Here is a 21514-nt window from a genome sequence, read left to right as displayed (position 1 = left end):
TTTAAAGGATTTGATGTCACTAACCTGGCAAACTTGGGCAAATTCTGTGACTATTTCTTCATCATTCTGTCAACGCGGAAACTTGTGAACACAACATGGCTTCCAGGTGGACTGATAAAACGTCCTGTGTGCGTCTACTCATGGACGTTTCATCAAACCAGCCAATCAGATTTGCTTTGACTTGATTGAGAAAGCTTTTTCCAGTTGTGTGTGCTATAAGCATCAGACGGATTCCGGGCATGCCATCTGATGTTGAGACTACTAGCAGAGTAACCACAGATGTTTTTCATCCCATTACAGATACACTATTTTTTTTTTTAATTATGTCATAATTTTACTCACCCTTATATCATTTCAACCCCACATGCCTTTCATTCTTATGTGGAGCACAAAAGAAAAGAAAAAAATTGTAATAAAAATGAATATTCCTGTCCTTCTTTTTAATATATTGGCAGTTGATAAAGGCTTACTTTAAAGCTGGTAATGTTTAAACGTTCCACCATTTAACAATCAGAAAGTTGAAAAACTAACAAACTTAGTTTTTGAAATGTTGAGTGTTGCTTGAAAATTTTTCTTTTGGTACCCTTTGCCAGTGCCACTTGGTTTGATATTCAGTTTTCCTAATGCAATGCCATAAATATATATATATATATATAGTATTGGTTATGTACTCAAATACTTTTTGGGCCACTGTATATATAGTTTTTGGGTTTGTATTAGTGCTTTACACAGCATTTAGCTATTTCTATAAATGGTATGATGCCTGCATACTAATATGTATCACACATACATTACAAGCTAAACAATTTCCACCCCCTATCACATGAATCCCATGCAGCAGGTGGGAAAGAAATTCTGCAATCAGATATTTTTCTCCATACATTGTACTTCCTGTCTCCCAGCTTACTGCATCTGCCACGCTATTAGAAAGCTTATCACTGGCCTCCCCTATCACTCAGACCATTGATCCAGTGGACAATGCCATTGTCCTCCTGGGTAAAGCTGGCTAGAGCTGACATAGTGTATGAGGACATTTTGTTCACTGGTTTGTGTGTAAGAAGCCGTTTTGGGGTTCATCTGTTGGTCATCAGAGATGCTGCTAAAGTTGTCAGTGTTCAATGTAGTGCAGAAATGAAAATCTTGCCTGCTTTAGTTGATAAATAGATCCTGCACCATCTATGTCATAAACCTAGAAATCCTCAGAGATTTAGAATCACAATATTGTCATAACTGCTCAACAGTTTATGCTGTATTAGTTCTCTAAATACAGTGGGGTCCAAAATTCTAAGACCACTTGAGAAAATGCTTCTGATTTGCATTTATTCTACTTAAATATATTATTTAATTACATATTATATTACAAACAATTGTTTTTTTTTTTTTTTTTTTTTTTTTTTTGGTGAAAGTTAAATGAAAAAATGGTAACACTTTACAATAAGGTTCTATTCAATAAGGTTCTATTCATTAACATTAGTTAATGCATTACGTATCATGAACAAACAATTAACAATATTTTTTTTTCATCATTTATTAATCATTGTCAATGTTAATGTGAATAAAAATACTATTGTTCATAGTTAGTTAACGTTAGTTCATAGTGCATTAACTTATGTTTTAACATATATAACTTTAGATTTTAGAAATGTATTACTATGTTGGAATTAACATTAACTAAGATTAATAAATGCTTAATAAGTATTGTCCATTATTAGTTCATGTTAACTAATGTTGTTAACTAATGTTAACAAAAGGTACCTTATTGTACAGTGTTACCAAAAAAAATAAAATAAAATAAAATAAAAAATAACATAAATGTCAGAATTTGTTAGTATTAAGTCATTATTTTGCTTTATTGATGATCTGTGTTATCGCAGCATGATTTGATATTGTTTCAAATGGAAGCAAGGAAATCTGACCTTTCGTACAAAGGAGTTAACGTGGTCAACATAAGGGATTTGCTAATTTGATTATTGTCTTATTAGTGCAGAATTTCATTTTATGTCATGACATTTCTTTGATTTAATTTTTTCAAAATCGCCATCATTTTGTTTCTAGTACATTGGTTATTGTACATAGTACATCTGAAGATTCAAAAGCATTGTTTAAAAAAAAAAAAAAACAGATTTTGAAATTAAATTTGGTTTTGAATATCATATTTGCAATGTGCACTCACTGCATATGTGCTTTTTTATTTTTTTTATTTTTTATTTTTTTTCATTTTCAGGTACATCTGTTCAGAGAGGTCCATCATCTTGGTGAACTTCTGCATGTCCATATTGGCCTCCAATGTGCTTATACTGGTGGGACAGTCCCAAACTCTTAGTAAGGTAAATATGTACATGCATGTATTTGGCTGTTCTTGTTTATGAGAGATATAAATATTTTTAAAAAGCATCAACTTCAAGACAAACATTCTCAAACCTCCATGTATGAGGGCAAAGCCGCCTCCCGGGCGAGCCCAGACTCCCTCGAGACAGTAGTCTGATACAGATAAATGGTGTTTGTACTCTCTCCAGCCTGTCATGACATTATGTAAGTGGCAACGATGGAATTTGAGAAAAAGCAAGTCATAGGCACATTTCCAGGCGGGCGTGTGTAGCAGACAGACGTGTAGATGCTGCTGGAGGGTCAGCTTTGTGTCAGCCGTGTCAGTCACACTGAGAGGGAGTGAGATAGACTACAGAGGCTCCATATAAATAAGTGCTGCCATTCAAACTCAATGTGTCGCTTAGAGCTACAAAGGAAGCCAAAGACTCCCAAAGAAACTGCTGCTAGGAGTCATTCCTCTTAAAGCAGCCTTAATATTTCACTAAACTCTCATTATTGGCATTAGTTTGAGAGAAGTACGGATAAGCTTAATTTCAGAACCATAAATGGTGTAGAATCCTTCTCATTTGCTGAGTGAGACAGTATTTAGCATGAGAATATGCGCCTCATTATTGTATAAAACCTCTTGGTGAGATACTAAGTGTATCGCTTCTCATTTCTATTTGCCGCTTACTTCCAGTAAATCATACTTTAATTCCAGACTGCCATTTTCCTCAGAATTCAAGCTGTAACTAACCAATTTCTGAAGTCTGTTCACTCCATTTAAAAGGACCATCTGCAAAAAAAAAAAAAAAAAATACAGGATGGAACGTGCTGTTCAAGCTAATTTTCACTCTCAGTGAAAAAGAGTCGGTTTCTCTCAGAGTGGACTGTCGTTAATGTCTGCAGCTCTTTACCACTTCTCTCTATCACTTTATTTCTCCTCTGTCTCTCTACCTTCTTGGCTTTGCTAACAAATAACTGAGAGCCATTTGCGCTTCCACTTGCTTAGCTTGCACCATTTTTTCACCATTCTGTTCTCATTTTTTACTCCCTGTTTCTTTCTTTCTCTCTTCCCTTTCTCTTTAGGGGCTGTGCACTGTGACTGCTGCCTTTTTGCACTTCTTTTTTCTGGCCTCTTTCTGCTGGGTACTGACAGAGGCATGGCAGTCCTACCTGGCCGTGATTGGCAAGATGAGGCCCCGCCTCATTCGCAAGCGCTTCCTGTGCCTGGGCTGGGGTAGGGCACTGCATGCATACACCAAAAATGTACATAAAAGATCAAAAGTGATGTTATTAAAACCAGGGTGCCCATGGTCATGGAAAACCTGGACTTATCAGGGAAATTTTAAAATGCGGTTTGCAGGTGTGGAAAATTAATGGGAATTTATACAATTCTAAAAGTTATGGAAATGTCTAAAAGTTAGTGAATATGCACGTTTTCTTCTTATGCTCTGCTATAAAATATATCATCGGCTAGATATTGTCCTTGTGTAGAGTAAAGCCATAGTGATGCCTGATTTGCAAGTGAATCGTTCTTTTTAGTTGCCTATATACACTGGTGGCCAAAAGTTTGGAATAATGTATAGATTTTGCTCTTATGGAAAAAAATTGGTACTTTTATTCACCAAAGTGGCATTCAACTGATCACAATGTATAGTCAGGACATTAATAACGTGAAAAATTACTATTACAATTTGAAAAAAAATAAATAAACTAAACTACTTCAAAGAGTTCTCATCAAAAAATCCTCCATGTGCAGCAATGACAGCTTTGCAGATCCTTAGCATTCTAGCTGTCAGTTTGTCCAAATACTCAGGTGACATTTCACCCCATGCTTCCTGTAGTCTTTTCGGACACTTCTCACGCACCTTACATTCTAGCTGATCCCACAAAATCTCAATGGGGTTAAGATCCATAACACTCTTTTCCAATTATCTGTTGCCCAATGTCTGTGTTTCTTTGCCCACTCTAAACCTTTCTTTGCAATTCTTCCCATAAGGCCTGCACTCAAACTAGAGACTCTGATGAACTTATCCTCTTGTTTAGTTGTACATCTGGGCCTTCCACATCTCTTTCTGTCCTTGTTAGAGCCAGTTGTCCTTTGTCTTTGAAGACTGTAGTGTACACCTTTGTATGAAATCTTCGTTTTTTTGGAAATTTCAAGCATTGTATAGCCTTCATTCCTCAAAACAATGACTGACTGACGAGTTGCTAGAGAAAGCTGTTTCTTTTTTGCCATTTTTGACCTAATATTGACCTTAAGACATGCCAGTCTATTGCATACTGTAGCAACTCAAAAACAAACTCAAAGACAATGTTAAGCTTCATTTAACAAACCAAACAGCTTTCAACTGTGTTTGATATAATGCCATGTGATTTTCTAGTACCAAATTAGCAATTTAGCATGATTACTCAAGGATAAGGTGTTGGAGTGATGGCTGCTAGAAATGGGGCCTGTCTAGATTTGATCAAAAATGACTTTTTCAAATAGTGATGATGCTGATTTTTACATCAGTAATGTCCTGACTATACTTTGTGATCAGTTGAATGCCACTTTGGTGAATTAAAGTACCAATTTCGCCCCGAAACAGCAAAATCTGTACATTATTCTAAACTTTTGGCCGCCAGTGTGTGTATATATATATATATATATATATATATATATATATATATATATATATATATATATATATATATATATATATATATATATATATATATATATATTTAAGCAATATCACACGAGCAAGAGTGCGATATGGCCCTACATCAGCACTGCTGTGATTCGGCCGCAGGCACGATTATGGCCGAGTGCCATAGGTAATCACAGCAGTGCTGATTTAGGGCCATATAGCACAATTGCGAGTGTGATATTGCTTATATACAACAGTTCAATGAACAAGTAAATTTTAAAAAATGAGGAAAAACTGAGTACGGTCATAAAAACGCATTTGTGCATGGAACTACTTTATTACGCGACGGATCAGAATCTGCCGTTGCTGGTTCAAACCAAATGATGCGTCCAAGCCTCCGTTAGTAATTCAAAAATTTCACTTCAGAAATAGTATCACGGCTTGTGCTGTTTCTAACAAGTTATTTGATAAAAAAGGATGGATGGATGGATGTGTGTGTGTGTGAGAGAGTGTGCGTGTGTGTCTGTGTGTGAGAGAGAGAGAGAGAGAGAGTGCGTGTGTGTGTGCGTGTGTGTGAGAGAGAGAGAGAGAGAGATCTTGCCACTCCCAAGCAGAAATGCTATCAGCTTTCTGAAGATCAGCTTTCTCAGTGGTAAAATAGCCGTCCAAGCGGGGGTATTCCTCTCTATTTCGCGGTAGCTAGTACGCAAGAGTCATTCACTATAGAAACTGCAATGTCCTCTGCCATTTTAAACAGTATGTATCCAATGTGGAAACTCCGGTAAGAGGTAAGCGCCTTGTGTTCTGTAATCAATTAGTCTGTTGTGTCTATCAGCTGTGATGAGCTGTAATGCTGAAGGTGTTCGTTTAAAGCCGTTTAAAGCTATTTCCTAGCTTTAGTAGTGTAGTAGCGATTCACTTCACGTCACCAACTGGCTCATATTACACACAAAAATTATCTTTTGCCACCACCTGCTGGCTAACATATGTAATGTCAAAAAAAAAAAAGACAAACAGTAGGTCTTGACTTAACACATCTGCACTGCTTCTTACACTTTAGCTTAGAACGGCACGAACACAAGAGGAGTGATACACACACAGTGAAGCGTGAGTGCTGATGGTGTCAGACCATCGGTGCTCATGGAACATCTCTCGTCCAATCAGATTCGAGGACCGGAACTAACTGTTATATATATATTCCATATATATATATATATATGGAAAAGACATGGAAAATCTTTAACCCTTTCACACGTACAATCAAAAAGTGATTACATTAGGCTGGGCTTGGAGGCATATGATCAAACCTGTTCGATCTGCTTTTGTGCAGCTTTTTACCAGAAAAGAGGGACTAAAGTGGTTTTCATAATGAATCAGCTGCTCAAATATTCTTTTTAACATCAAAATATCTTTATTTTTTTAAGTTACAAACATTCAAATAATTCCCAAAAATAAAAGTTTAAAGCTGTTACCATCAAAGCTGACTGTTTTGATACAGCGATGCAGAACTGTTTTCTGACATCAAACAAAGAAATGTATAAACTAGTTAGTCCACTTGAGCCTTCTCCCAGTTCTCCCATCACTCATTCTCACCACTTCCAGAGCAACAAGTAGAAGGGCTAGTTTTTAGGACTTTCTATGCTTGATGATGTCATGTGTATTTTGTTAATTCATGTTTTTCATGTCTTTTATTTTGAAAAGTTTATTTCTAGTTCCTGTTTCATGTCATGTGGTTCCCTTGTCATGTGATTTCATGTTTTCCCTGCATGTTCACATGTCTTGTTTTCATTGGTTAATTGTCTTGTTATCTTGTTTTGAGTGTTTATTGGTTATCTTTGTCATGTGTTCTCCCATGTTCATGTATTTAAGCCTCATTTTTTTCCTTTGTCCATTGTCAGGTATTGTTGAATGTAACTTTGGTTGAGTTTGTTAACATGTCATGCTAAGTCAAGTCAAGTCAAATCAAGTCAATTCAAGTTCATGTTTATGTTTTGTTCATGTTTGGATGTACGTGTTTGTAATAAATTGCACTTGGGTTCTTCAATTCATCGTCATCGTCTTCGTCATTGCCAGTACCAGCAGCATCGTTACAGAAATACCTGACCGAACAATGAACCTAGCAATTCAACTCATTGTGTAGAGGACTTCTGCAATCTGACCTGCCGGATGGACTTTAATGAGGTCGCCCTCAAAGACTGTTTCCTTTTAGGATTGAGTGAGCCAATCACCACTTTGATGCCTGGCGATTGCAGTTCCCTCAGCCTGGCTCAGTATATCGACCTTGCCCTGCAGATTACTGGTTCTACGTTAACTGGGGGAGGCAGATGCCGAGCCAGAGTCCCACGTCATGGCCGCCGAGCCAGAGTTTCACGTCATGGCCACCGAGCCAGAGTTCCTTGTTATGGTCGCTGAGCTAGCGCCATCTTTGCTCCGGATCCTGAGTCTGCTCTATGCCATGTCTCAGCAATGCTTCAGCCTACTCCATGCCATGTCACAGCAATGCCTCAGCCTGCTCCATGCCATGTCACAGCAAAGCCTCAGCCTGCTCCATGCCATGTCACAACAACACCTCAGCCTGCTCCACGCCATGTCACAGCAACGCCTCAGCCTGCTCCATGCCATGTCACAGCAACGCCTCAGCCTGCTCCATGCCATGTCACAGCAACGCCTCAGCCTGCTCCATGCCATGTCACAGCAACGCCTCAGCCTGTTCCATGCCATGTCACAGCAACGCCTCAGCCTGTTCCATGCCATGTCACAGCCACTCCTGAGCCTGCTCCATGCCACGTCACAGCCACGCCTAAGTCTGCTCCACGCCTTGTCATAGCCACATCTGAGCTATTAGGCCTGGTGATGGTTCCCACCCTTGTACCCACCCTTAGGTCTCCTGAGCAGGCAAGGGGAACTTTCAACCCTCTGACCCTGCCTGGATCCTCCAAGCCCTGGACTCCACCTTGGCCTGTCGGTCCCTCGACATCGCCTCAGCTCTGCATTCCCTCGGCTCCACTGCGGTCCCTCAGCCTTTCAGCTTTGCTGGGATCCCTCGTCCCTCTGGCTCCACCTTGCTCTGTCAGTCACCTGGCTCCACCTTGGCTTTCCGATCCTCTGGCTGTGCCTCGTCCTTCCGATCTGTCAGCTCCATTGGGGACCTCCATCCCACCGGCTCCGCCTCAGTCTTCCGATCCCCCAGCTCCTCCTTGCTCCTCCGAGCCTCCAGCGCTGCCTTGGTCCTCCCTGCCATCGGCTCCACCCTGGCCCTTCGAGTCTTCGGCAACTCTCCGGGCACCAAGTTCCATGGTGTCGCCCTTCAAGTCTCTCATGGCTCCGCTTTCCATGGCTCAGCCCCTCAAGTCTCTCTCAACCCCACCTTCCACGGCTCCGCCCCTCGAGCCTCTCAGGGCCCCAACTTCCATTGACTCTGCCCTGGTCCCATGCCCCACGCCCTGTCTCGCCAGGCCAAACCCCATGCCTCAAGACCCACCCCCCCACAGCTCCCTACAGAACTTTGGAACTATGTAATGTTTAATGTGTGTGTTCATGTTTTGTGGGGGGGATATGTCATGTGTATTTTTTTAATTCATGTTTTTCATGTCTTTTATTTTGAAAAATGTATTTCTAGTTCCTGTTTCATGTCATGTGGTTCCCTTGTCATGTGATTTCATGATGTGATTTTCCCTCCATGTTCACGTGTCTTGTTTTCATTGGTTTATTGTCGTTATCTTGTTTAGAGTTCTCAGTGTTTATTGATTATCTTTGTCATATGTTCTCCCATGTTCCTGTATTTAAGCCTCAAATTTTCCTTTGTCCATTGTCAGGTATTGTTGAATGTAAGTTTGGTTGAGTTTGGTAACGTGTCATGGTAAGTCAAGTCAAGTCAAGTCCATGTTTATGTTTTGTTCATGTTTGGATTTCCGTTTTTGGGATTTCACGTTTGTAATATATTGCACTTGGGTTCGTCAATTCATCATCATCGTCATTGCCAGTACTAGCAGCATCATTACAGATGAACTCAGAATCCCATGTTGCATTGCAATGTAAACAACATGGCGGCACACCAGTGTTATTATAGTTAATGAAAACTGAAACTAAATAAAAATATTTTCGTTAACTAAAATAAAAAAATAAAAACTGATATTATTGGAAAAAACTGAAACTAAACTAAAATACTTTTTCATAACTCCAAAACTAACAAAAATAAAAATGGTCTCAAATTCATTTTATTTTAATCTTTTGGAAATTTTCCATTTCTTGACACTTTTAATTATGATCCAAGGTGAACTATCCCTTTAATTGTTTACTTCTCAGTGATTAGGTTAGTAATTATTTATAATGATTATAGGAAATTCATTTGGATACAATGGGGATCAAGTTTAAAAGTTCTTTGTGACTTTGCCCATATTCTTATAAAATTTGCAACATTTACAATCCAAAATAACCATGATAATACAACTAGATAGAGGGAACACAAGACTGCCCTGAGAAATGTAATGATGTTAGACTTTTAAATGATACCAGTAAACGTTTAGTTTTGGCAGCCATAAAAAGTACTAAAACTAAAATAAAAACCAACGAAACTGAAACTGAGAAAACAACAACTAAACTAAAACTAACAGAAAAACTGTGAAAACTAACAAAAACAAAAACTAATTTGGAATAACAAATTGAATAAAAAATAGAAATAAAAACTATAATAACACTGCGATTTTATCTTTTCTATCATAATCAATAATTCCTAACAATCCATATATATATATATATATATATATATATATATATATATATATATATATATATATATATATATATATATATATATATTATTATTATTATTATTATTATTATTATTATCCAGTCATCACAAACACCTGGATAATAATCATGGATAAAAAACTGTATATTTAAAAGGGTGGGAATCCTTTAAAATGCTACAACACTGCAGTTGTTTCATCCAAATGGGTGACCCTGTTGTATAACACGCCATCTCTTTTCAGTTCAAGCACATTACAGTCTCAGTCTTGTCAGTTTGCTTCAATGCAACCAAATGACATGCCACAAACATGCCATGTGAGACCAGTGTTATTGCTGTGTTACATGTCGAAGATGTCTGATCTGTGATAAGACATTGTATGGCATCTTCCTAGCACAGGCAAGATCTGAAAGGTTATTCAAGCCGTTGCAGTGGCACACACACTTGTGTTGCAACTTATTGATCCTCTATCACTTTCATTAATTCATAGATGCCCTTTGCAGATAGAGTATCAGAACGCCGTTGTTCCTGCCCACAGGGAGGTGATAGTGCTGACAGATTGCAGCTGTGATTAAAACGTAGTGACGCCTTTGATGGTTGTGCCCTGTATCATTTTTTTTATTTATTTATTTTTTAAGTGCTGTGCCAGGTTAAAAAGGAAGTCAGCTTTTAAAAGTGCATCTAGAGACACCTGTGTCCTGTTATATTCATTCCACTATGTCTAACCTTTTTAGTACATGAACATGTTCAGTCTGAACGGCCCCTAAGGGAGCATCCTGATTTCTAATTTAAGTGGAACCTCAAAAGTGATCCATATGGAGTGCTCTAAATAGGCAACATCTCTGTGCATCATACAAATAACAATCCTCATGCAAAGCACACAGGAGACTCGACACACAATTATATTCAATAGAGTTTGCCGTTGGGTATCTTAAAATCATACATATCTTATGTATCTTGTCTTTTGGAACAGCCGTTGTGTCGGGATTGTGCCTATAATGCCTCAAAATTCTGCCTACGTTGGCAGCTCACTAGGTTTTGGAAAAAAGCTACCATGAAATGATCACACTTGCCACCCAGAGCAAACCTATTTTCCTTCATTGGCTTCTACTAGAGTTGCTTTTGGACCCTGTTCGTCCCCTCCCATCCCCACGATTTTCTAAACCCAAGTTTTTCTAATTGCCTTTAATTTCCAGAGTTAATCAGAGCATTGTTAATTACATGAATATTTAGGAGGAGAGCTCATTATGTGTGGATGTGACATGCAGACATAGAGAGAGAAGAATGGATACTGTAGGTCTAACTAGCACATGAGTAAAACTGGCCTCCATGACTGTGATGGCAAACACAATAGGGATGGCACCAGCAAGAGAGGGCAGGGAGCCCTCACCCCATACTGCTGTAGTGTTACACACAGAGATAGGGGTGGGGTGGACGTACTTCTACAATGTAAAGCTCACTATTTGCAATGGACAATAAAAACATGCACTAGAAAAAGGTACATTTGCTGTTTTTAATACTTTATTTTTATTGGCAGTTTACATATTTTTTATTAATTGTCCATTTAAAGGGGGTTCTGGCTTCAATATCAAATTCTGGTAATGAGTTTTGTGTTCCTTGCCACAGTCACCTTTGGCTTGATTACTGGGGGCCTAAAGACAATATTTGTTTTTTTTAGGCATGATTTTCAATCCATTTATTTATTTAAACCGCACAATGAGGATTTAAAGACATTTTAGGATTTTCTGTTACAGCATCATTTTCTGGAAAGCTGCTTTGAAACAATGTGTGTTGTGAAAAGTGCTATAAAAATAAAAATGACTTGATTTGACATATATACAGTATATATAAACTGTGTGATTTCTAAGCATCACAGCCTTTGCCAACATTACATGATATAAGTGCTCTCTCATTCTACAAGCATTAGTTCTGGTGCTGACATAAGCAAGATGGCCACAGTGAGTGCTCTTTGTACTTCCCCCATGCCGTGCTCTTAGAAAACACAGAGGAAAACATTTACACTGGTACAGTTTGGCCTTCTGAAAGAAAGATGCATACATAGAGGCACATGGGGATTGTTCTCTACTAAAGCAGTGTGTCTGTGGTCTGGAAGGGCACTGTGCACGGGGGGACGCTGTACCTGTACGGCATGTGCATTCCTCCATGAAAAGGGCACAAGCTAAAGAAAGTCACTGATGTGAGAGGCGATTACTTCAGCTAACTTCCCCTCTAGCCTCAGGCCATCTGCCATTTATGTTTCTGAGAAGAATAAATCCTGGAAACTGACAGGGGGGAATTCTAGGTTGCATTTTCCGCTCATAATTTTGCTTTCAGTAGTGCTTGTCCTCTGTTATATGGGGTGGACAATTCCCTTGTGCAGGTTAAATGTATAACCTTTTTGTTTCCATGCCATTATCCCTTTCATCATACACTTTTTCTTGCAGGTCTGCCTGCCCTTGTGGTTGCTATATCTGTGGGATTCACCAGAGCCAGAGGGTACGGCACACCAAGTTAGTAAGTATCAGTGATGCAGGGCAGTTTCACATGGAAAATATTGCGGTAACGTCATTTTGCCATGCATGACCCAAACATTGCTGGAGGATTCAGATATTATTATATGTTTGAAAGATGCAGCGTACAGAGGTAGCTACAACTGCAGGATGATTGACTATTTGATTAATCAATTAGTATGGTGGACTAATGAGTTATTGTTTTTTAGCTTTAATGTTTTTGGCAGCTGTGCTTCAAAACAGATGAATGATAAAATCATCTCTGAGGTGTTACGTCTTTAAATGCATCCCCTTTTGATGGCTACAGTCATGCGGGAAAAAACAAAACATTTGAAAATATGTGAATACATTTCAAGACAATAACTGGAATTAATATATATATATATGGGGTGTAACGGTACATGTATTCGTCTTGAACCGTCACGGTACTGACGTCATGGTTCGGTGCATGCAGTCAGATGAAGAATATACATCTGAGTCACTCACAGGCGAGCCACACTCCAATTCAGAAGGGGGCGTGCGCGGTAATGCAACGCTGTTTGCTAACCGTCACAACAGGAAAAAGAGCAGAAGAAGAAGAGACCATCTATGCACCAACCCAAAACAAGAATGGCTTCTCCTAATGCACAAGTTTTATTTTTCATTATTCTATTTATTTTGTACTTTTATAACACAAGAGGTGCTTTTCAGTTTTGTAGCTGATTGTGACCAAATACCTTTTGTTTTTTATCAACCCTACAAAAAAATATGGCCTATGCAAGAGTGCATACTCTTTACTGCTTAGTGCTTAATACACTAAAGGAGGCTGTACTGCGCCAACTACCTCAGGGGGGACTAAATGCCGCTAGATGGAACAAACTGTAATTTTTTCCTTTTGTACCGAACTCGTATCGAACCGTGACCCCAAAACCGAGGTACGTACCGAACCGTGACTTCTGTGTACTGTTACACCCCTAATATATTTATATATATATATATATATATATATATATATATATATATATATATATATATATATATATATAAATTGTTGGTCTATGTACACATGCAATGGTCTTTGGCTATTACATCTCACAACATCAGTTTTGCAATTTTAAGTATGTGAACGCCCCCTAAGAAACTATTCTGAATGGTTTCTAATGGACATAACCCTAAATTAGCCTAATTACAGTATATAGACTTAAGACCAACTAATTGATTTATCGTTTATACAACCCACCAACTAGTCGTTATGAAAAAATATGATTATTATTTTAGCAAACACACTTGCATATGTACTATACATTTACAGTCACAATAATTTAATGCTTAGAATTTCATATTAAAAATACAACCAAATCATATGAAAACCCACATCAGTGAAAGATGCTAAGATTGAGAGAGAGTGGGTTTATGGAAACCTCCTAAACAAGCTTAAGACCGAGGCTCCTGTGAGGTTTCTTTGTGAGGGTGTGTTACCTGATGTTTCAACCTGACCTTTGACCTTAGAAGAAAGATCATCAACATCTTCAGCTAGTCTTAAGACATACCTGCATCCTTTCCTTTAGTCAATGTTCCACTATCGAGCCGGTGCGAGCCAGGGCTATCAACTACTCAGCCGAGGCCAAAAGCCTCAGACCTCGAGCTGCGAGACCAAAATCTATCTGCATTTCCACCACCGGGCCAATAGCCCCACAGCATTGCCTAAAACCCGCCCTTAACACGCCACCCTGGTGCCAACATCACGCACTCCACCCATTTCACAAGCAAGATCGAAACACAAGCAGAGCTATCCGAATCTGGAGACTAGCTAGCCCTCTAAAATGTACCATTGTGCGCTGGATGCACAATTTGGCAAGTTCAGCGATAATATACTTAATCACGTTTTCGTTTGGCAGACACCGTCAATCTGACATTGCACATTTTCATCAGCCCAAATATTCAGAAGAGCTCTGATTTCGTCTACTGAGCAGTACCTACGATTCTCCATTCTCAGTTGATCTTTTAAAGTAAGCTGGTATCTAGATATGAAAGATTGGGAAATGCTGAAACCTCTGACCTGACTCAGCGAAACTTCGCCTTTGACAATGACCTTGTTGACAAGTTGGCCTGCTTTGGCCCAAGGGTAATTGGCGGGCCAGGGCGCTTGGCCACTGGATTCGAGGAAGCCCAGACTAGGCATGATGAAGCTCCAGAAGTGACAGTGGGAATGCAACTGGACCTGGCACACACTAGCATGCCCTCTTTTGGCCCAATAGTGGAAAAGTGGCTAATTAGTGCCTATGGATGCCCTTATAGTGTTGGCCATTTTCTGCTGCTCTGCATGTAATGGCTCTTGTGTTTACTGCTCCACTAAGCAATTGATTAAAAGCAGGGAGTTCCCTGTCTAATCAGAGACAAATGTTGAAAACAATGTGGCCTTTGAGAGCTTTAATTGGGTGCATCTGCCACATTAATTCCCTAAAAGAAAAGGTCAAGATTTAAAGACAGTGTCTCCTTACATAACCTCACCGTTGGATCCAGTGACTGCCTATTTACTTTATAGTCACTCTCTTCCCTGCAGCCTCAACATTGCACAATGATTAGGTAGTGACAGAGAGTGTGAAATCTTTGGTACCACTAAGCATACAAATGCATGTATGATTGAGTGCATGTGTCTAGCGACATATTCAACAATATTTTTCCAGAGGTCATTTCACAAGGACAACAGAATATAAACTAGAATGAAATCCGTATGATTGCATTTGACCAATTCATCAGCAAAATGGTGAAATGGCTGTATTAAATTGTGCCTCATGTTTAATAATCTTTGACTATAAAGTATCACCTTCTATCTTGCAGAGCTGTTTATGTATAACTTTACCAGGCAATATCTTTATCTGTCCATTAGGTATGCAGCTTTTATTTGGTCACTGCAAATAAAGCAATTTAACAATGCAAAGTTTGCAGAAGACAAAAAAAAAAAAAAAAAAAAAAGTAAGATTTGTAGTTTAAATATGGATCAATCTTTTAATAAACGGAATGAGTTTGTCTTCAGATGGAGTTCAAGTGATTCCGGGGAGAATTTACTAAGAACGAACTGTGTCCGCTGATGGCGGCATTTATTTGGACCTGCTGTCTGCATTGTTTTAGCACTCAATATACCAAAGGAATTATGCAAATCAAGTAACGCCACAAATGCACCCAAAATATGTGCTGAAAGCAATTTGTACTGTGCAATTTCAAATCTTGCCATTTGGTTCTGAGCTCTAGGTTGTGGAGGATGCAGCAGACTGCAGTCCAAGTACCTGAATCAGCTCTTTATAATGCCAGTCTATACCATGTGTCTAGATATATGCCCAGTTACCTCTGGTTATAACAATAATATCCATCATTTGATCATTATTTGATGAATTGCTGCTGCCATGATCATTACAAAATTTCTTTTAAAAATCTTTTAAATGAAATTCCTATTGGCCTGGTGCAATTATCATTGCAGTGATAATAGCGCAATGTTAATTGCATCAGACAAAAAGTGCTACGTTTTGTAAATAAGGTAAAAATCTATAACAAGTGTAATTTACATAACAAAGTGTGTTTTTGCACTGTAAAGAATGAAAATTACTTAATTTACAGTAAATACTAAAACGCTGTTATAGTTAATTTAGAGCCTGATTGTCTGTATTGGGAGTGGTTAGTGAATAAGACTTGTTGCATTGGAATACGGTGTGCAAAAGTGGCATAACTGTAACAGTAAGTGAATTTGTAAATGCTGACTTTTGAAGGATCTTTATTTCTGTGAGGAAAAATTACTTGTTTTTGTCCAACAAGTCAACAACAATTCATTTCTCCCCAGTGATTTGCAGTGTTTAAGTATATTTATTTCTCTCTCTCTCTCTCTCTCTCTCTCTCTCTCTCTCTCTCTCTCTCACTCTCTTTCTCACTCCTACTCTTTATCTCAATTTTAGTTGCTGGTTGTCATTGGAAGGGGGGCTGCTCTATGCATTTGTCGGTCCTGCTGCTGTCATTGTACTGGTAAGTTGCAAACTCTCTGCTCTCTCTTTGGTTAGAATTACTGTCAGCACGTGCTCCACCCACTTTAATATGCTTTTTAAATATATCATGCCTGGAGTCGAAGTGGAAAATCAGTCTAATTAGATTAGAGTTGAGACCTGTCCCATTTAAACTGTGTATATTTTTCATCAGTATATCATGTTAATATGCATGATTGAACTTGATGAGCTTATTAGCCCAAATCAAACAAAGTGTGTATGTATTGTCCACAGCCCAGTGTCAGGTGCTAGAGTTTTCCGCGAGGTGTTTGCATTGTTTTTCATGGTCAGATGTGTTTTGCGTTTGTTTCTTGGTTGTGCTGTGATGCGGCCCACTCAAACAAACAACTGTAAATGAGATTTGGGCATCAGGAGTTGCTCACTGTCCTTGGAGAGACTAATCTAATTAATGGAAAAATAATTAATCTTGCCTCCAGCAAATAGTAGAGTGATGAGCCATTGTCTTAGCAAGTGCCTCACTTGATCAGAATACAAACGGTGTGCATAAACATGTGGTAGACTTCATTGGTTGGATATGCTCTCGGAGCAGACTGAGCCCTGCTTGTTTTGCATGTGTATTTTTTGTGTAAAGTTGTTCTTTTGCAACAGCCATAGTCACATTGCAGGTGTTGTGCAAGATTAAATCAATGATTCTCTCATTAAAGGAGGAAATGGCAAACTCATGCCTGTGTCATTGTAAGAAGTATAATGACCAACAAGGCACTGTCACTGAATAGCATTGAGTTTTTTTTATACATACAGTACCATTGAAATGAATGTTCACTTTAAAGTGAATCACACATGTTGGTTTTTTATATTAAAAATATTGTATTACTGTTTTAGCCTATTGCACTGAATTGAAGGTTTTGATATGGTTATGTGAGGCAACTTGCACTGAATATGGTAGCTTATTTGGCTAATTGGTAGCACTGCTAATTGAAAACACAACGAAATAACCATTTGTTGATTTGGTTATATTCTCTGAGTAAGCTGTCTGCTATAAAAGCAGGTGCCCAAACACCATTCCTCAGAATTTTCTTCCTTCAAGACAGCGATTCATCTCTTGTCTAGAAGCCCTCTACTGCTTCGCCGGCGACTACATGAGTCAGCAATTAGTATCTTCATGGCAATGAGAAGACTCTCCGCTCCTCTGCAGTGTTCCGGCGAACATTACTCCACCTCACCACTTAATGCTTCGCGGGCCACTTCAGCATCCTGATTCCCCGCAGTGCTTTGGCAGGAGTTGTGTATCCTTATAAAGCAATTGTATATTGTGTGTATAAATAAATAAATATATATATATATATATATATATATATATATATATATATATATATATATATATAATCTAAAAGAGTCACTTACGTGTTCGTGTCTTTTTAAAGATGATGTTCCGTAAGTGTTCCTTGTGCGAGAGGCATATCTCGCCGTCAGATCAGCATGAGAGCTGCATTCTCTGCTTCAAGGGTGGTCGGAGAGCTCGATATCAAGTGGTGTCCTCCAGAGGAACTTACACGTTCTCGCCTTGATGAATTGTTCCTGCAGGCCGGAAGCCATCAAGTGACTGTCTCGTAGATCTGCCCTGTTCTTCCCTGACATTCATAATGAACTGACAAAATCCTGGCGCATGCCCTATTCAGCTTGCCCGCGCAACGATTATATCCTCTCCAATGTGGATCACAGGGAAGAAAACAGTTATGCCCCCCCCCCCCCCGTGGTAACGGCACATCTCTGCCCAGCAAATAGCACGGCCTGTTCATCTTTCTAAGCCATGTCGACTAATGTCCGCACTGGCTGGAAGAACATACTCGGCGGGGGGCCAAAGTGCTTCAGCACTCCATGCCATGACGGTGCTCCAAGTTTTCCAAGCTAAGCTCCTCAAACAAATGGACGAGCAAGGCTACAATCCAGAGATGTTCAAAGAGTTCTGCTTCGCTACGGACTTAGCACTGCGAGCCACGACACAGACCGTTGGCAAGTCAATGAGCAACCTGGTGTTTTTGGATCATCACATCTGGCTGATCCTCATGAAAATGCATGATGCAGGAAAAGCCACTCTATTTGATGATCCGGTGTCTCCAGCTGGCCTTTTCGGAGGCTCTGTGAATAGAATTGCTGAGCGCTATGTCATGACTCAGCAACAAACACAGGCTATGAGACATTTTATGCCAAACCGAGCAGTACTTCATCACAACTGGCTCACTCTGTATCGGTCCAGCACACAACTAAAAACCCCACACCAGCTACCTCAGTGCCATCAAATGTCGCCGGGCCACTGGTAAAGCCACGCAAGACATGGCCCAAACAAAGGCAGCCATCTCTGCGCCGATGGGAACACATTGCACATGCATGAGACGCTCACACTTTTAAAATAAAAGGCTTTCCCACTTCAAAGCCTCACATTATGCGCAACTGCTTCCCAATGGTGAGCGGCAACTTATATCATGTTATGAACATACCAAATTGCCCTCTGTCCCGTTACGCGGACGCATGGCAAGCACTTACTGGCATTTTGACTGGGTGCTAAAAAAAACTATCGAACATGGTTATACGATCCAATTTGCATGCCGGCCGTCCGTTTCAATGTTGTTCTGTCTTCCACGGTTCCGTCTGATAACATGCCAGTGTTACAAGCCGAAATACACAATCTTCTCGCAAAAAATGCGATAGAGGTTGTTTCATATGGATTACTAAGCCTGCTGTACTGCTGCACGAATGCGTGGCAAGTCCTCATGGGCATGTCAGAGCTGGTGTTTTCAACGATCGAGCACAATCTGTGGTCTGACCACACGATATGCCGGTGTTGCATGTACAGACTGCGACACACACAGTGGGATTTACATTCCTCATTCTGGAGAAGGACGGCAGGCTTCAGCCCATTCTGTTCTGAGATGCTTGAGTCGTGCACTTGTGACACGCCCATTCAAAATGTTTACTCAGAAACAGATTTTATCGCACATCCATCCTCAGGACAGATTTGCGTCAATAGATCTGAATGACGCGTAGTTCATGTACCAATTGCACCGTGGTACAGGTGGCTTTTTAGATTTGTGTTCGAGGGAACTGCGTATCAATTTAAAGTCCTTCATTTCAGTCTGTCTCTGGCTCCCCGTACGTTCACGAAATGTATCGATGTGGTGTGTTTTTTTAATTACCTCTGCGATTGGTTATTACTAGCCAATGTGAGGCACTACTGAGCAAACACTTGCTGCTTTGCCATATGGAAAATCTGACCTAATGTCAACTTGCGAAAAGAACAATTTTCCCCAGCCAGTAAAACTCCTTTTTAGGAGTTCATGCATGCGCACCTCATGAACGAGTGCATACAGACCATCCTTCTGTTTCAGTTCAAACTGAAAAAGCATTACCACTGAAGACATTGTGGTAACTCGCCACTGTCTGGCTACTCTAGCACCATGGACAGCACCAGCCTTCTACCAAAAGGGTGTTATGCTGGGTCAAGTTTTCAGAAAGAAAGTGCTGACCACAAATGCATCCAACACAGGTTGGGGTGCAGTGTGTAATGGATGCCCGACTTACAACACAGGTGCGAAACGGTTGTGACAAGTCAACCGGCGGTCTTTCTAGCTTTGAAAGCTTTTAATTCTGATATTGTGAATCACCACATTCTGATTTGTTTGGACAACACAACAGTAGTGGCGTATATATGTGGCCATGACACGCTGGCCCACGTATGGCTAGCGAAATGCTAGTATGCGCTTCCCCTGGTGCGCCGCCTTCATTCTGTCATCAGCAAAGTCGGAGTGGACATGGAAACAGTTCAGTTAATTGCGCTAAAATAGCACAATCAGCTATGGTTTCCGGAAATGATAGAGATGTTATACAGCTCGCCATGGGAAATACCACTGAGGAGGGATCTCCTCTCTCAGGTTCAAGGCACAATCTGGCATCCCCAGCCCAAGCTGTGGAACCTGCATGTGTGGTCCCCTGAACGGAGTGTGCTAAATGTGCCAGAACTGATGCATTCAGTCATGAACACCATTTTATAGGCCAGAGCGCCATCCACGAGATGCCTCTATGCGCTAATTTTTTTTTTTTTTTTTAGTGACTGATTATGTGCTCATGGAAAAGATGTGTGTAGAGCTGAGGAGGGCGGGGCCGGGCTGGAATGAGACACACCCGGTCCCCAATCAGCCTGATGGGGCGCGCGAGGGATAAAGGCGGCCGGGGACGACAGTTCGAGAGAGAGAGAATTACAGACAGCTGTGCTGTGTTTTTAGTTGTGTGTTTTTGGTTGGGTTTTTGGTTAATAAATTATTATTTAAGTTGTCAAGCCGGTTCTCGCCTCCTCCTTTCCTCTAAACCCCCCTTACACTGGTGCCGAAACCCGGGAGGAGGAGGGATTCCCGTCGCGTGGTCCTCGATCACTACTCCACCCTCTCAGGCGGACTGCAGCCGCTCCTCCCCGGGCGGACCGGAGTCAGACCTCCGACCCCCAGCGGACAGAACGCCCCTCCGCATTCCCGGCGTCCCGTGGGGACTCTCCTCCGCCCCTGGCAGCGGCCCTACCACTCCAGGCGGTCGGGGAGTCGCTTCCCTCCTCCCCTCGCGGACGGCAGTCTTCTCTCGACCCCTCCGCGTTCCCGGGGGACGGCAGGGCACTCCTCCGCCCCCGGCAGCGGCTCCCTCGCTCCAGGCGGTCGGGGAGTCCCGTCCCCACTCGCCTCACGGACGGCGGCCGTTCCCCGCGTCCGGGTAGTCGGGCTACTCCGTCCCCCGTCAGACGGCAGCGGCGCTCCCCTGGGTGGACGGCAGTGTCGAGGCCAAAAATATAATTCAATAACATTTGATGACTTGGACTGAATAATAAAGAAAAGCAGCCAATAAGTGCCTAGCATAGATGGGAACTCCTTTAATACTGTTTTAAAAGCATCCCAGTGTGATACCTCAAGAAGGTGGTTGAGAAAATGCCAAGAGTACATTTCTGCTAATTCTAAGCAAAGGGTGGCTACTTTGAAGATGCTAAAATTTAACGTATTATTTATTTTGGATTGTTTTAGTCACAACATAATTCCCATAATTCCATTTCTGTTATTCCATAGTTTTGATGACTTCACTATTATTCTAAAATGTGAAGAAAAAAATAATAATAAAGAATGAGTAAGAGACCCTAAACTTTTGAAAGGCTGTGTACGTAACCGAGAGGTTAGTTAGTACTAAAAGGCACTAATTAAAATATCTTGAACAAGTTATTTCAGCCAATGGAATCACTTGGGCATCCAAGGTGAATTGGATTGGATGTTACACAACACTGTCATTGGTGTAGAATAATCAGGTGGCTCA

General features: G+C 40.5%; 1 protein-coding gene across 4 annotated transcripts in view; it reads left to right on the top strand.

The window, feature by feature from the left end:
• Positions 1-21514, top strand: part of LOC127425319 (adhesion G protein-coupled receptor B2-like) — a 327159-nt gene that overhangs the window by 245053 nt on the left and 60592 nt on the right. For all 4 annotated transcript variants that reach the window (XM_051671167.1, XM_051671166.1, XM_051671165.1 and 1 more), the window contains exons 17-20: positions 2225-2327; positions 3397-3547; positions 12135-12204; positions 16127-16193. In XM_051671167.1, coding sequence (XP_051527127.1) covers positions 2225-2327; positions 3397-3547; positions 12135-12204; positions 16127-16193 — 391 coding nt within the window. The remainder of the gene's footprint in view (positions 1-2224; positions 2328-3396; positions 3548-12134; positions 12205-16126; positions 16194-21514) is intronic.

The sequence above is a fragment of the Myxocyprinus asiaticus genome, chromosome 34, assembly GCF_019703515.2.
Source record: "Myxocyprinus asiaticus isolate MX2 ecotype Aquarium Trade chromosome 34, UBuf_Myxa_2, whole genome shotgun sequence".
Classification (NCBI taxonomy): domain Eukaryota; kingdom Metazoa; phylum Chordata; class Actinopteri; order Cypriniformes; family Catostomidae; genus Myxocyprinus; species Myxocyprinus asiaticus.
This window is presented reverse-complemented; position numbering and strand designations above follow the sequence as displayed.